We start from the raw sequence: 16,467 nt of genomic DNA, 5'->3' as shown, positions 1-16,467 counted from the left end.
CTTTTCCCTTGCTTTGTTGTCTTTGTTTTGAGTTTTTCTCCCGTCGTTGAAACAAAGATCTCAGGATAAGCACATCTCAACTCCGGGAGAGAAAATCTGCGACTTGTCTTGAGATCTTCTCCCGACTGGATCACATTGTATCTGGTCCCTCTCCTCTCCTCTCCTCTCCTCTCTGTCCCTCTGCAAGCGTCTTCTTTGGGTGGGATTGTTGCCCGATCGCTTGTCCCGTTGTTTGATTGTTTTTTCGTCCGTATTGTCAAGTGTTTGTTTCACAGCATGGCATGACAATTCCGTAAACCAAGGGAATTATTATTTTTTACGCATGCAACATGAAAATAATGCCTTTGGAAATTGGATACAAACATGATATGACTGAATGCAAAACGAACAAAGGCAATGACAAGTCTATTTCGGTGTTTCCTTTCATCACTTGGGCAGATCCATCCTAACTTGATTTGTGTGTGTGTGTGTGTGTGTGTGTGTGTGTGTGTGTGTGTGTGTGTGTGTGTGTGCGTGCGTGCGTGTGTGTGTGTGTGTGTGTGTGTGCGTACGCGCGTGCGTAAGTGCGCAAGTGCATGTGTACACTGTACAAAACGACACTGAGGGCCTCTCTCTCTGTGTGTGTGTTCGCAGTTACGCTGGACGTCGCCTGCACCCATGTGGCCCTCGGCAGCGGGGAGCAGGCAGCCCTGCCCGCGGGAGTCAGCGCTGCGCCGGGCGGCCCTCAGCGGGAACGTCCTGGCCCTGCCGCCGCACCACGTACCCACGGGCAGGAGCGTCCGCGTGTTCATCTGCGCCAACCCCGACGGTAAGACACACAGCTCTCCGTGACGTTAGAATGATAAGGTTCTAGGATCTCAATTTTTGTCAAAATTGAGTTTTTTTACATAATCCGATCTATTAGGTGTTTATTAATGCCTGTGTGGTGTTATTTTTAAAATGTTGATTTGTTTGGGTTAGTAATTCATCAAATACAAAGGTTCCATCTCACAAAACATAATGGAATGTGAAAACTTTGACGCTCAATATCTCTGAACTGCCCTAAACGGAGATTCTAGAACCTTATAATTCTAAGCTCACGAGCTCTCGCTGGAGATACAATAGCTCACTGGACCTCGAACTATACTTACTTAACAAATAAACCTTCTCAATGAAGATCTGACCTGCCAAAGAGTGGGGTGGTGGTGCCCGTGGTGGGTGGTGGCCGACATACTTCAGGTACCCGTTACGCACACGTGTGTCCAATGAGACCCGAAGTGTATAATTGACTTGAATTAGTATAGGCTATTGATTTAGAACGATGACTGTCACAAGACATTTTATCCAGGCTAGGCTACATCTATCTTTTTTTTTATATGACAATTGAACTGACAGTCTTGTCCCTTGACACAGTCACTCTGACGTAGCACAAGGTGGGACGTGAACCGTTATCCATCCAACAATCACTCACTCTGTTCATGCAATCACGATGCGTATCGCAGAGTCACTACGGGACAGACGCACTCGGGAATAGTCGGATAATAGTGTTTCTGCCACATTGGTAGCCTATAAACGGCTCCTCGTTTGAATTGTCATAATATATATCATCAATTGTAGGCCTACATCAAGTGTGTATCAAACCATGTAAACTGTGAGGGGGGGATTCTCGAAACGGAGTGCGCAGCATCGGTAAAATGTCACCGGTGCGCTTAGGCACTGGGTCGCACGGAGAGCACATCCACTTGCTTTATAGCGTATTTGAATACGACCTCGGGGAAGGGGAGGGGGGGGGTAAAAATAGGCTTTCTAAAATGGGAGTAAACAAGCCAAGGGAAGTGGAGTGTAAAATAGGGAGAGAGAGAGAGAGCAGAGAGAGAGAGAGAGAGAGAGAGAGAGAGAGAGAGAGAGAGAGAGAGGGAGAGATAACACACACAGAGAGAGAGAGAGAGAGAGAGAGAGAGAGGGAGAGATAACACACACAGAGAGAGAGAGAGAGAGAGAGAGAGAGAGAGAGAGAGAGAGAGGGAGGGGAGAGAGACAAAGAGAGAGGGGGAGAATAAGAGAGAGGTGGAGAGAAAGAGACAAAGAGAGAGAGAGAGGGGGGGAGAATAAGGGAGAAAGAGAGAGAGAGAGGATGGGAGGAAAGGGTTGGGCAGTGGGGGCGGTGGCAACACCCATTGACAAAAAAAACAGGGTCAGTCACATTGTCAACAGAGCAAACCAACAAGAATAGGGGTATAATTCATTCCTGTGATGTTATGCCCAATATCGGAACATTATGTTATTATGTTATGTAATAATCCTTAGCCACTTGTAGCTGCTCCTCAATTATTCAATTGTGGACAACATGCTTATGAATGAATGAATGAATGAATGAATGAATGAATGGACTTTATTGTCATTGCTACAGTACAGGTACCAAACAACGAAATTTAGGAGGGGTGGTTCCCCTGGTGTTAGGAAAGGGAAAAAAAATACGTAAAAAAATAAAATAAAAATCGCAAGAAGGGAAGGAGCTGGTTTACATAAATAAAGGCTATGTACACTATCCACTGTACTATACTGTACAGATAGACGACTAGGGTTGTCATATTGCACAATGGTATTATTTCACATTTATTTAAAGTGTCACAGTTTGCAGGCTTGAAATGTACATGTTTGTGCCTCAGCACTACACCTGAGTTTTTCAGGCCAGCAGCTGCCATCAATCCGTCCAGACTGTCCAGGGCCCAGAACTTAGGTCTTTGCTGTGTTCAGGGCCTGGACGGCCCTGTGGTAGAAGCTGTTCTTCAGCCTGTTTGTCCTTGCGGCCAGGGTCCTGAACCGCCTTTTCGAGGGCAGCCTGGTAAAGTGTACGTGCCCAGGGTGGGTCGGGTCCCTGGAGATCTTGGAGGCCTTCCTGAGACAGCGTGTGTTGTACAGCTCTTCCAGAGAGGGAAGTTCCCTGTGTATCAAACTGATATTTGATGATCGGAAATATGATGAATTTGACATAGTTTACAGCAGTATTAGTGAGTGTGGAAGTTGACACACAGACAACACTCTGTTGCTACACTGAACGACCTCTTGTCAACAAGACTGGAATCAATCCATGCACAGAGATGCATTATCACAGATGCATTATCCTTGCATAGAGATGCATTATCCCACAGAGATGCATTATCCCTGGTGCATTACCCCTACACAGAGATGCATTACCCCTACACAGAGATGCATTATCCTTACACAGAGATGCACTATCCCTACAGAGATGCACTATCCCTACACAGAGATGCATTATCCTTACACAGAGATGCACTATCCCTGCACACTATCCCATGCATTATCCAAGATGCATTACCCCTACACAGAGATGCATTACCCCTACACAGAGATGCATTACCCCTGCATAGAGATGCATTATCCCTACACAGAGATGCACTATCCCTACACAGAGATGCACTATCCCTACACAGAGATGCACTATCCCTACACAGAGATGCACTATCCCTGCACAGAGATGCACTATCCCTGCACACTACCCCATCTATCCCATGCATTATCCAAGATGCATTACCCCTACACAGAGATGCATTATCCCAAGTGCATATTTCCCTGCACACAGACGCTTTGAACGAAAGAGAGAGAATGTGAGAGAGAGAGAATTTAGAACGGGAGCGACAGAGATGTACATTTTAATCTCTTGCCTTGAAGTTTCCCACATTATCTCCGAACAATAGCAAGTGAACAGCCACTCATAGGGATCGGGATATCCTTCTTTTTTTGAGAGAAATAATAGTCATGCCCTGCAATGCTGGTGCAGTGCTGTCCCTCCATATCCACTAGAGGGTGCTATTTTTGCACTACATTGAGTTCCAGTACTTCTGTCATAAACTAAACCTGACATCTAACACTGATGGCCTTTAGTATGGAGACAGGTAGATTTATAAGAGAGAGGTTCATTCAAAATGAGAGGAGCCACTGTCCCCCCCCGCCCCCCCCCCCCCACACACACACCCTCATTATCTCTATCCAGCCCACTCAGGTGAGGAGGGAAGAGACCAACGAATCTAAACAGTAGGGACAGTCAATAATTTCTAATATAAAGTGCACTAGGAGATTATCTTAAATATACTCTACTCAGAGAGTCATCAGAGAATCATGCATGTTTTATTGTGAGAGATATCATAATAGTGCTCTCTAGTTAGAGTGTTGGCTATTAGTTGAAGCCTAGAGGAGAGAGTCAATGCCCAGTGTTGGTGGAGGCTTGTAACCCAAATGTTACTGGTTCGAATCATGCTTGGTACCTATTTATTTTTGGTGCTAATTCTTGCTAATTCTTGTTGCTTATGCTAACGTTTGCTAAAGCCTTCCCCAGACAACTTACCTTAACCTTAATCAATGAATGCTTAATGGCTTAATGGTTAGTGGTGGTCTAGTGGATAGTGAGTTGGACTTGTGATCGGAAGGTTGTGAGTTCAAATCCCGCCTGAAACCACACCACTACTAGTGTGCCCTTCAGTAAGGCACTTGGCCCTCAGTTACTCCAGGGGGAATGTCCCTGTAATTCGTAATTGTAAGTCGCTTTGGATTAAAAGCGTCTGCTAAATGTCAAAATTAAAATTAATTAATACTGCTTAACCGTCATGCAAGTCGTAATTCCCCTAACTCTCCGTAACGTATCTTGCAATTTACGTAACTCTCGCGCAAGCGTTGGTTTTGGACGTATCTTATAGCACCACACGTGGTCAACGCTGTCATGGCCAGATGATGTGTGTCACATTCTAATGCTTTGGTCCTCATGTCGGGATCCGATGTAATGATTGGACTTTTCTTTCCAAAAATGTGAATACATTTCCGCGTTGTTGAAAATCAATGACACATCGCTAGTCAGCTAACACAGCTTGTTTTGTGAGCCTTCTAATAATGTAAAGTAGTGTTATAGTTAACTAGGCAGCAGTGGGGATTACTCACTGAAGCCATTGCGTTGCAGTATTTTGGCTTGACTAGAGAGTTTGTGTTGTGATTCTCAACAACGTTGAAACATAGTTCCGTGTTTCAAAAGAAAAGTCTGAACATTTTGATTGGTTGCCGCCGACATGCGGAGCAAATGATCAGACTGTGTCACATAATATGTGCACACAGAACACGTATTCTTTGGTCTACAGAAGCGATCCTCCTAAACGTATTCCGTTGGAGACTACGTTGATTCTAAAGTATTGCCAAGCTCAGTTTGCTGAGAGCAATTTGAGTAATGTGATCTGTACCGCACCCCAATTGGACAATGTGAAAGTTAACCAATCTCTCTGATTTGGGACTAGGGTGAGTTAGTGTGTGTGTGTGTGTGTGTGTGTGACAATGTGAAAGTTAACCAATCTCTCTGATTTGGGACTAGGGTGAGTTAGTGTGTGCGTGTGTGTGTGTGTGTGTGTGTGTGTGTATGTGTGTGTGTGTGTGTGTGTGTGTGTGTGTGTGTGTGTGTGCATATCTACAGTATTTAACTCCATTACCTCCATAGCAGTTGCCTTAGGGGCCTAAACTCATGCGTGGATAGCTATTTGTATGCAAGTACTCACTTAAGCGCTTTACCACCGATAAGAGTATGTGGCCCTTGGGGATGCGATGCATAAAATGATCTATTCCTCAGCTTATACGTTATCAGCTACGCTACATCTCCCCCGAGATGTTCAATTACTTTGAATTTTACCCTAGAATTAGTCTCATTTCATTTTCGTTGCACATTTTTAGTATGGATTGTAAGCTTTTTTTCACCCCTTTTGATTTCAACCCAAACCTCAGTCTAGCTCTCCATCTCCTCTCCATCTACATCTCTCTCTCCCTCTCTGTCACTCTCTCTCTCTCTACGATATCTCTCTCTTCTTTCTCTCCCTCAGATTTCTCTATCATCGTCAATCATGTCGGACGTTTAACCATGAAATCTATAAAAGCCAAAGAGAACGTTGTGACCCTGGTCGTTTCGGGATTCAATCTGCTGAAAGATGAGGGGGGGGAGGGAGGGAGGGGAAGAGGGAGGGAGGGGAAGAGGGAGGGAGGGAGGGAAGAGGGAGGGATGGAGGGGACTGCCCGTGTCACAGGTGGCTCTTATTTAATAGATATGTTCTTGGGGGCTAGCGGTGGAGGTGGTTGAGCCTGCCCCACTGCACCATGGGAGGTTTTATGGTGTGTAGTGGTGCGTCCATCTCTCCCTCCTCTTTGCCCTCCCCCAGAGAGAAAGAGAGTCTCCTACTGCTCTTTTTTGGCAGCCACTCTTCTCCTCTCTCCCCAAGCACTCGGTACTGTTTGGTGCTGAATCATACTGCTTATTGCCGGTAGGCTTACTAGCATGTTCCCCCCCTGTCTTTTTGGGGTTTTTGTGAATCACAGCATTTACGCTAAGCGTAACCAACACGTATAGCGTGTGTTTTTGAGGTTTCCAGTGTCCCTTCTGGTTCGCAGCGATGTCTAAATGTGTGTTACATGCTGTAGTGTGTTAGCCTGTGTCTACATGTGAACTATTTACTTATAGTAACTGGGTATTGGACAGACTAACTTGGACAGGTTTCTCCACACACACACACACACACACACGCAGACACACGCACACACACACACACACGCACACACACACACGCACACACTGTGACGTCCATGTTAATAAAGATGGCCTCTTTGTCACAGCACTGCGTCATAGAAACAGACTTGGCTTGTCAAGCACATCCTCATTCTTGCCTCTCAATCAGAGATCTGCCGGCCGTGGTGCATGCTAAGTATGTCAGGGCCCCTACAGCCGAGGCACGATGCGTAGAGGAGTGAAGGATGATGGGTAGGGTAGCTGATAAGGCCCTAAGTTAGAGTAGGGCTGTAGAAACTACCGTGGGTGAAGTTATGGAAGAAATTGGAGTGGGGTTGGTGTCTACCGTCGTAGGCTTGTTCAACATGGACGTTCGGCTGTGGTGGGTGGGTGAGAGAGAGAGAGAGAGAGAGGAGAGGAGAGGAGAGGAGAGGAGAGGAGAGGAACGGAGAGGAGAGGAGAGGAGAGGAAAGGAGAGGAGAGGACAGGAGAGGAGAGGGGAGGAGAGGAGAGGGGAGGAGAGGAGAGGAGAGGAAAGAAGAGGAGAGGAGAGGAGAGGAGAGGAGAGGAGAGGAGAGGAGAGGAGAGGGGAGGAGAGGAGAGGAGAGGAGAGGAGATGAGAGGAGAGGAGAGGAGAGGAGAGGAGATGAGAGGAGAGGAAAGAAGAGGAGAGGAGAGGAGAGGAGAGGAGAGGAGAGGAGATGAGAGGAGAGGAAAGAAGAGGAGAGGAGAGGAGAGGAGAGGAGAGGAGAGGAAAGAAGAGGAGAGGAGAGGAGAGGAGAGGAGAGGAAAGGAGAGATCAAGAAAGATCACAAGAGGCTCCCACTCTATCCTGTCTGTCGCACACACTTACGCACACGCCCATCTCTGTGCCCTGCAAATGTCATAAGGCTGCCATACCTCATCTTATCTCCAGCGAAGGAGGGGGAGTTTACTGTTATCAGCACAGCGCATAGCGTTCTGCTGGGTCACTACACGGGAGAGGGAGTGTGCTGAGAATAGGCTTTCTGATCTAACCTTTCAGATTCCACTAGACTGAGTGAATGAATAAAAAAGAAAGACTGCCGTTAATACCAATAAAAATGCCAACACCCACGTCGTCTTATCGGGTTTCGCCGTCAGCAAATAATATACTGTAAGACAAAAAATAAAATATAACCTATTCATCTCATGTTACTACCGTTGTTGCCGAGACCTGATATGTAAGGAAGCTTTACATGGCAGTGCTTATAGGGGACATCTTTGAGTGTCACATTTGCCTGTGTCACAGCATCAGCATTGGCTGGACTTTTGATGTGCGTGTTCTGTTTTTAACTGAACTGTCCGTCCATACCCTTCACCCGCCAGAGACAGATAGAGAGAGAGAGAGAGCTGGATGGGCCCTGTCCTATCAGATTATTGTACCCCCTGGGCAGGGCAGTGGAAAAGAGAGGTGGAGGGAGAGAGAGAGAGAGAGAGAGAGAGAGGAGGAATGAGAGAGGAGGAATGAGAGGAGGAGGGAGAGGAGGAGGGAGAGGAGGAGGGAGAGAAGAAGAGGGAGAGAGGAGGAGGGAGAGAGGAGGAGGAATGAGAGAGAGAGGAGGAATGAGAGAGGAGGAATGAGAGGAGGAGGGAGAGGAGGAGGGAGAGAAGAAGAGGGAGAGAGGGGGAGGAATGAGAGAGAGAGGAGGAATGAGAGAGGAGGAGGGAGAGGAGGAATGAGAGAGAGAGGAGGAATGAGAGAGAGAGGAATGAGAGGAGGAATGAGAGGAGGAGGGAGAGAAGAAGAGGGAGGGAGGAGGAATGAAAGTGGGTCAGAACAATGACCCTAAAGCCTTCGCTGAGGCACCCTACTGACTGACCAGTATGTGACAGGGTCTGGAAATAGCTGAAGAAGATATGCTTATTAGAATGTCGGTACACCCCAAACCAAATAGCAGAGAAACTCGCTCTGAATCAAAACGGACGTGTTTGCTACCATCGTGCTGGGTGCTAGCTAGCCGCTAAGAAAGAACATCGCTGTGAACATTTAACTGCATGATTAGCACATCACAACATGTTATGATGATAGAACATCATCATGCATGCTAAAAACACATAACTACACATAATTAGATGATCACACAGAATATGTAAATGTGTTTACAAGCCGCCATGTATCACTTACCCAGTAGCCTACGAAGCAGGACGGCAGACGATACAGTGAATTCATAATTCACAAATGATTCAAGTGATCCTAAAACTGTTGTTTGTTATCTTGAGTTGGCTCTTCAACAGTTAAACTTTCATAATATGAAGGGAAAAAAAACGGAAAACACATTTTCTTGAAGCTTTTTGGCCATTTGTGCGTATTGTCTACAGAGCCGTGTCAAATACTGCCTTATCATGTATGAATACATTGGGTGGACGATGTGGAAATGTCATTTTTTTCTTTGCCAAAATAATGCCCCTTTTCCATGCTAGTGTTCATAACCTACCATACTGTGTCAAATACCTGATTATTGCCCCGATATACCAGATGATGTTATTTATGAATGTCTCCATAGTATTTAATCTGTTCTCTCTTTTCTTTTCTCTTTTTTCTTGTCCTTTGTTTACAGACACAGAGGCAGAGAGGAACGCACTAAAAGAGCATGTGTATCCCAAACTACGGGACTTCTGCAGGGAGAACTACGGGATTGAGTTCCAGGTAAACACAACACTCCTCTCCTCTCCTCTTTTGCTTTCATGTTGCGTAAGAAATAAAGTTGACTTCCTGGTTAGTGATATTGATCGGAGAGGAGCGCCAAATGATTTACACACACTGTTTTGACTATCGGATGAGGAAAACAGTCATGTAGAGCAGCCGGTCCTGAATGCCTTGAAGGGCCCCAGGATGGAGATACACCGGGGCCCTGCCTCTCTCTCTCTCAGCAGACAGAAGGCTGTGTAGATAAGGAGGCTTAGTGAATGCTGCGGAATATCTCGCCTTGATTAGATGATGCCATGGTAGCGCCTTCCCTTTGTTGTGGCTCTCTGTGAATGCATTAGCCCCATTCTCCCCGTGGCTCCCGCTGATCCAGGATCATTTACAATGCAAATGGGTATTTTGGAGATTTTTTTATCAGAGATATTTGTTAAACAAATCCAGGAGAGCCCTGGAGCCACAGTCAGATTTTTCCGAGATAGATTTTCAAGGATTTGTCCAAAGCTTTTCCTCTCAACACCAAACATGTGAGGCTTTGTACCTTTTGCCCTCACTAGTAAGAAATTAAGAAGTTAATACAAACCGTATTGCTCAGTAGTAAATGGGTTATTGTTATTAATGGGTTATTGTTATGTACTGTAATTACATATGACCACGGTTATTTCTTAGTACCTAGTAGGTCAGAATTAGGAGAATTGCTCGAGGTCTCCAGGCCAGAGGGGCTGCCAGTCTGACCTCTGAACTGACATTGCGTGGAGTAAAACCTTTTGGTGATCCTAGCGTGGCCATGCGCCTGCCTGTTGAGTCATGGGGCTGCCGTGACGCTAACCCATATGAGATGCAGAGAGCCTGGGAGGCTGTGACTCACTGTGACTCACCATCGTTTCTCTAGTCCAAACGGGCACCACCCCCCCAACACAACACAGGCTGGACTGAGCTTACAGAGTTGGCCCTTGTGTCGTAGAGAGATAGTGTGTAAATCTCAACATATTGTCAGGGCGATCTGTAAACTGTTCTGAGAGCAGTCAACAGGTGGTCTGCAATCCTTTTCACAGTTCATCTCAGATATCATTTTTTGTTTTTCCTTGGTAGGTGATATTTATATGTCGATATGCACGCACCTACAGACACACACTCACATAGGCACACATGCACACACACACGCATGCACACGCACACACACATACGCACACAAACACACACACACACGAACACACACACACAGCTGGGCTGCTGATAGGGATGTAGCGAATCCCAATTCTCCTCGGCCCCCCCTCGTCACTTGACTTGATGTTTTCCATCCGGAACGTTCTCCTTAACGGGATGGAGCAGGGGGAATCCGTTGCTGAAGCTAGGCCTTGGGCAGCATCCTCATTCAGTCAGTGCGGCGCATTCAGTCGACCGCGTTGCCTCAGCGAATGAGTGGATCATGCTGGGAGGTGGGCTGAGATGGGAAGAGCTCTGCGGATGGGTTAAGAGGGTTTACGCTTTAAACCGGCGGTCTCGAGCACTCCACCGCACATGGTCACAGCACACTGTGTGTGTGGCTCTTCAGACGAGCGAGTGAGAGGGGGAGATGGAAAAGTACTACAGACTGGGTTGGAGATGTCAAGGAGATAATCTTGTGATCGGCTGATTGTCCACACATTGGCATGCAGCGGATTCACTGCTTCAAGTCTTCTCAAATGTCAACCCTGTTGAAGGTAATCTCTCGCTGAATGGTCAAATCCAATACTCGAAACAGTATCGTGACCGGATAGCACGATTCTAGGATAAATATCTGCGTCAAAAATCCCATTCTGTACAAAACCCCTCACACGTGTACTGCTTTCACTCCATTTGGATTGTACTGTAAACAATTGCTTTGACAGCGGGGTGTTTATTCTCAAGTACTTTACTATGGTTGCCAGCGCGTGGTTGCCACGGTTGGAGTTAATCTTGGTAGGCCCGCCATAACACACCACACCTGTCACTGGAGATGCGGTTCTCCTGCTGCATCTGTGGGATATTGTTTAACGGCTGTCAGTCAAACCTCTTTCCGGCCGCTAAGAATTACAAGCACTGTTGCGAGACTGACAAGAGGTGAAAGTAGATTGCCGGAAGAAATATTTACGCAGTCTATTATGCTGCCGGCGCTTTTGAAGTGGAGGAAATAAGGTTGTCGATCTAGCTTTGTCAAAACAGACAGAGACTCCGAATGTATCATCCACACGAGGAAGTTACTTCAAAAACATACAGTGCGCTGTCTCCTAATAATTTTTTCATTGTGTTTTAAATATTAACGCTTTTTGGAAAAAGCATCAACAATGTTGTTTTTTTCCCCTCCAAGCCCGTTCAGCTGTAAGCTGTATATGCATACTTTTTTGTTATATTAGAAGCGGTTGGAACCGCAACACAAACAATGTCAGGATCAAACACTTTGAGAGTTGAGAAACGGTAACGTTTCACCCTTCTTCATTAGCATGCCCCAGTTTACCAACTGATTTTCCAATTATATGAAATGTGAACTCAAAAAGTGGCTAGAGAAAGCACTCAGAGCAGCATTGTTTAAAGCACTGTCACTCATACTGTACATCTCATCTCTACCCCACTCTCCCTGTATTCTGTTCTGTCTGTGAATCTCTCCCTCACGTTCAGTCTCTCCTCCCCCCTCTCCCTCTCTCCCTCTTTCTGGCAAGCTGTGTTAGTTGACTAGCGATGTGTCATCGATTTTCAACAACGCAGAAATGTATTCAAATTTTTCGAAAGAAAAATCTGATCATTACCTCATTACCGACATGAGGACCAAAGCTTCAGAATGTGTCACATATACTGACCTGGACAGATGATTCTACAGAGTAGGACGACGTTTCTCCTAACCACTGACACAGAGTTAGACAAGTTAGAAGTGGATGGGTTTGGTTTGGGTAACCTGATCCTAGAATTGTGGTTCAAGGCAATTTCTGCCGTAAGCAATGTATATGTACCTCCTTCTGAGCTGAGGAAATCCTGTCTCTCGTGTCTAATGCCGCCTCATTATACTACAGCTCAAGCATATCTCTCCTGTCCTCAGCTCAGCTAACACAGTGAACCTTGCTGTAGGTGAACAAAAGTGTCAGGCTTCAGCACTAATTGCTCCTTTAGTGTCAGCGCATGGCCAACAGTTTAGAAATTCTACATTAGCTGTCTTAATTAGCCAGCATAGATAATTGACAGATATAGAGGTTTACTTTGAAGGTTAATCCTGATGGGTAAAACTGTGGTTGTCTATATGTTACGGTACATGTGGGAAGACGGTACATGTGGGAAAACTAGGGTTAGGGTTAGGTGCTAGGGTGCTACGGTTAGGGTTAGGGTTAGGGTTAGGGTTAGGGGTAGGGGTAGGGTTAGGGTTAGGATTGGGGTTAGGGTTAGACATGCCAGCATGTACCAAGTCGACGTAGCACCTAACCCTAACCCTAGTTTTAATAATAATAATAATAATTCATTAAATGTATGTAGCGCTTTTCCGAGGCTCAAAGACGCTGACAATATGTGAGAAACGGAAAACACAGAAACAACCAGCAGATAACATGGGCACATGGAACACAGAGTTAGCGAACGGGGAGGGGGGGGGGGGGGTTGGTAGGGACAGGGGAGATGGTTAGGGGTAGGGGAGGCTGTATGCATGTCAGGGTTTTCCCACATGTACCGTATTCCCACATGTACCGTAACATACACTATCTCCTTCCAGTTTTTCTACCTTGTATGGCAGTGTGTTGCAAGCTGTGGTAAATGTTTATTTAATTTGCTATGAGATTCCCACTGGGAGCTGGGTTGAGATCCCAAACAGTGCAGATTTGTATTCCTTACAGCAATACGAGACCGCCGTTCATCACACACATGCTTAATGATGTTGTTGTGTTGGTCATGTTGTTGTTGTGTTGGTCGTATTAATTCAAGGTTTTTAGATGTTACAGTATTTCTAGAGGTGGCAGATCTATTTCTGGTCTTAAGGGGGTTGTGTTGATTGTTGTTGGTTTTTTTCCCCCCTCTCTTCTCTTTCTTCTACGCCTGATTTCATTCCATTTCCTCCCAGGCATCTGGGTCTAATCCTGAAGTATAATAGTCTAACGTTAAATAAATAAAAAAGGCCTCTTTTGTACTTGACCTGCCTTGAGCAATCATAGTCCAAGGGTGTTAGAAAGCTGCTTAGAAGAAGCTGCTTCTACTCTTATGTAAGTAGCACCCCCTCTTTTCCTACAGCAGAATGAAGAGAGAGAGAGAGAGAGAGAGAGAGAGAGAGAGAGGGAGAGAGGGAGAGAGAGGGAGAGAGAGAGAGACAGAGGAAGAGAGAGAGGGAGGGAGAGAGAGACAGAGGAAGAGAGAGAGAGAGAGACAGAGGAAGAGAGAGAGAGAGGGAGAGAGAGACAGAGGAAGAGAGAGAGAGAGGGAGAGAGAGAGGGAGAGGGAGAGAGAGAGAGAGAGACAGAGGAAGAGAGAGGGAGAGGGAGGGAGAGAGAGAGGCAGAGGAGAGAGAGATGGGCAAAGAGAGAGAGACAGAACAAGAGAGACAGGAAAAGAGACAGAGAGCAGAAATAAGGGCCGTGCAGAAAAGAGTTCATGCAAAGCCAACGCCGACGCCTCATTTAAAAAAAAAAAAATCCCTCTCCACCTCTCTCAACTCTCTTTCAAACAAGATATATTGACTTAAAGTCCCATTTTTACCCTCCCTCTTCTCCCATTCCTCCATCTTCCTCTGTCTCTCTCTCTATCCATCCACTTCACTCTGAGAGAGAGTGACGGTCTGGGGAAATTAAATTACTGTCTCCTCCCCCGCGGCTTTGAGCGATGAGTAATGTCTTCATTTGGGCTGTAATTACGGAACTCTTCTCCACCTGCGGACAGAGAGAGAGGAAACCTCTTAATATGGCCGGGATGTTATTACCGTTACACCTCTGTATTCTCTGACGACACGGGGGGGTGTTATGAGCTCCATGACTCTAATGGGGACAAATATGGAGTCCATTAATCTGTTGTTTAGCTCGCACGGCGTCGGAGACTCACATATCGGGGCTACGAGGTTCATTAGTGACACTGATACCGTATGATTGTGATCGATCTGTATTTGTTGCGTAATATGTGATATATTATATTATATATGTTCGCTAACATGTTCTCATATATAAAATTGGATTTGCTAGTAGTACCATTTATCTCAATAATGTTTAACTATGTGTTCTGTCTTCATTATGGGACTGTTCTTACCGTACGTTCAATTATTGGAGAATGAGGGGGGGAGCAGCCTAGCAGAACCAAATACAGTACCCGTTTGACGTTTTATTGAACATAGTCGTGAGTAACTGGAGTGATCTAAAAAAAACGACAATATGCTGGCTGGAATGAACATTTTCTTCTGTGTAAGACGATGATGATTAGGCTAGTGGCTACTGCAGTATTACCTATGCCTTGAAGACACGCATTGCAGGGGAAACAGTTGGTGATACTATGCTATAGGCTGCTACACACACACACACACACACACACACACACACATAGACTGCTATAGGCTGGCAGCAGTGGAAGAGAGTAAAACTGCTCCCTGATTGCGCTCCCTGTACATCTGTATGGCTCTGGGCCAGCGAGGAGCCCAGTTCTCTGGGTGATCCAGCAGCACAGCTGCTAGCAGGTCCACAACAATCAGGCCAATAATAATGGATCGGCTGCAGCCCCCTCTGGCTGCTCCTGCCAATCACGCGGAGTGTAGCTCTCCCCAGAGAGCTGTCACTCAAACTGAAGGCCACACCCTCTGTTCTAGTGAATAGCGGGGATGTTCCAATTATTAGGGCTGTCTGTCACAACTGTAAATGTGTTCACTGCAGATGTGTCCGTCAATGTCAATGTCCCATACTTACCTTGCTGACAATCCACAGGCCGTGAAGGCTTTCCACGCACGCCTAAAGGGGAACAACTGCAAATTTGGCGGGAAATGTGCCTTAACCTCTCTGATTCGTTGTCTGTCAAACGTCTGTGCCTCTTTCACTCGGGGGAAAGCGGAGCTAAGAGCTACTTTGTAGAAAAAGTTATTTCACAGTGAACAAGACTATTAATGATCGGGAAGGAGGCCAATCAATTCGGAGATATGGCGTTATGCAATTTCTGGGATAATATTGGGGTAGCGGGTTCACAATTCTACCTTTTCTGAGTTCTCTGCCAAGCAAAGGTGCCCATGGGGCGTAGTAAGAGGATAACACCAGCAGTTTTCCAAACACATCTGACTTCAGCACAAGCAAAGAGAGTAAGTAGGAAAGAGAGGGCACTATTGGCATTTTCCACAGAGCAACGCGTAAGGCCCAACCACTAGCGGAAGTTGCTATTGACTAGCAACCCTCTTGCATTTCTGTTTCACTTTCCTTGGCCTCTGTTTAGAACCTAATCTCCTCATATACCACAATGCACTCTGATATTAGCCGTTAGCAGTGTTACCCCAGAAATGCTGACAGCCCCACCCCTTCACAGCCAGCTAGGTAGCTAAATAACAAATCCCAAGAGATTAGCTATGTTGTAAAGTTTTCACTCTGTCTTTGCAAAGGGCTTTGCTACTACTGCACACATGCACAGTGAGCTCCACAGGCTCTCCTTTCCTCCAGGCTTGGCAGAGAGTTCAGAAAAAGTACAATTGGGAACCGGGGACACAATATTATCCCATAAAATGTATCTGCCATATCTCAGAATCGATTGGGTTTACAGAAGAGTGATGGTCTGTATTGCACTTGAGTGATTTAACACAATAAAATGATTGTTTTCACGAGGGCGGTTATCCCTCATTTCAAGTTATTCACAAGTGCTTTCTTAATTCATTTTTGATTGTTTTCCTCAAACAAAGAACGAGTACTAATCTCCTCATAGTCCGAGTTGGACACAGACCGGAGAATTACATTTAGAAGCGTAACCTTATTTTCATATCTAGTGATGAAGTTATACATGTGTATAACCTAGAGAACAATGGAACAACTATTGAATTTGTGAAGAAAATGTAATTGGTGAAATCATCATCATAAGACATCTTTAGAGTGCCCCCTACCTCCTATCCAGGTATATATAGATCAGTGGACTAGATCTGTCCATCACATTTTAACAAACATGTCACGCTCTAATGCTTTGCTCCTCATATCGGGGTCCGATGTAATGATCAGACTTTTCTTTCGAAAAATGTGAATACATTTCCCCGTTGTCGAAAATCAATGACACATCTCTCGTCAGCTAACACATGCTTGTTTTGTGAGCCTGCTAACAATGTAATGTAGTGTTATAG

The 16,467-nt window shown here is 45.7% G+C and overlaps 1 protein-coding gene across 1 annotated transcript in view; it reads left to right on the top strand.

Annotated features, from left to right (window-relative positions):
- Positions 1 to 657: 657 nt before the first annotated feature.
- nwd2 (NACHT and WD repeat domain containing 2) overlaps positions 658 to 16,467 on the top strand; it is a gene marked incomplete at both ends in the record, with an annotated part of 40,854 nt that continues 25,044 nt past the window's right edge. The window contains 2 exons of the mRNA XM_080544453.1: positions 658 to 808; positions 9,109 to 9,197. Of these exons, the coding sequence (XP_080400579.1) occupies positions 658 to 808; positions 9,109 to 9,197 (240 nt within the window). The remainder of the gene's footprint in view (positions 809 to 9,108; positions 9,198 to 16,467) is intronic.

This window comes from Nansenia antarctica, assembly GCF_963989245.1.
Source record: "Nansenia antarctica genome assembly, chromosome: 13".
In the NCBI taxonomy this organism is placed as follows: domain Eukaryota; kingdom Metazoa; phylum Chordata; class Actinopteri; order Argentiniformes; family Microstomatidae; genus Nansenia; species Nansenia antarctica.
This window is presented reverse-complemented; position numbering and strand designations above follow the sequence as displayed.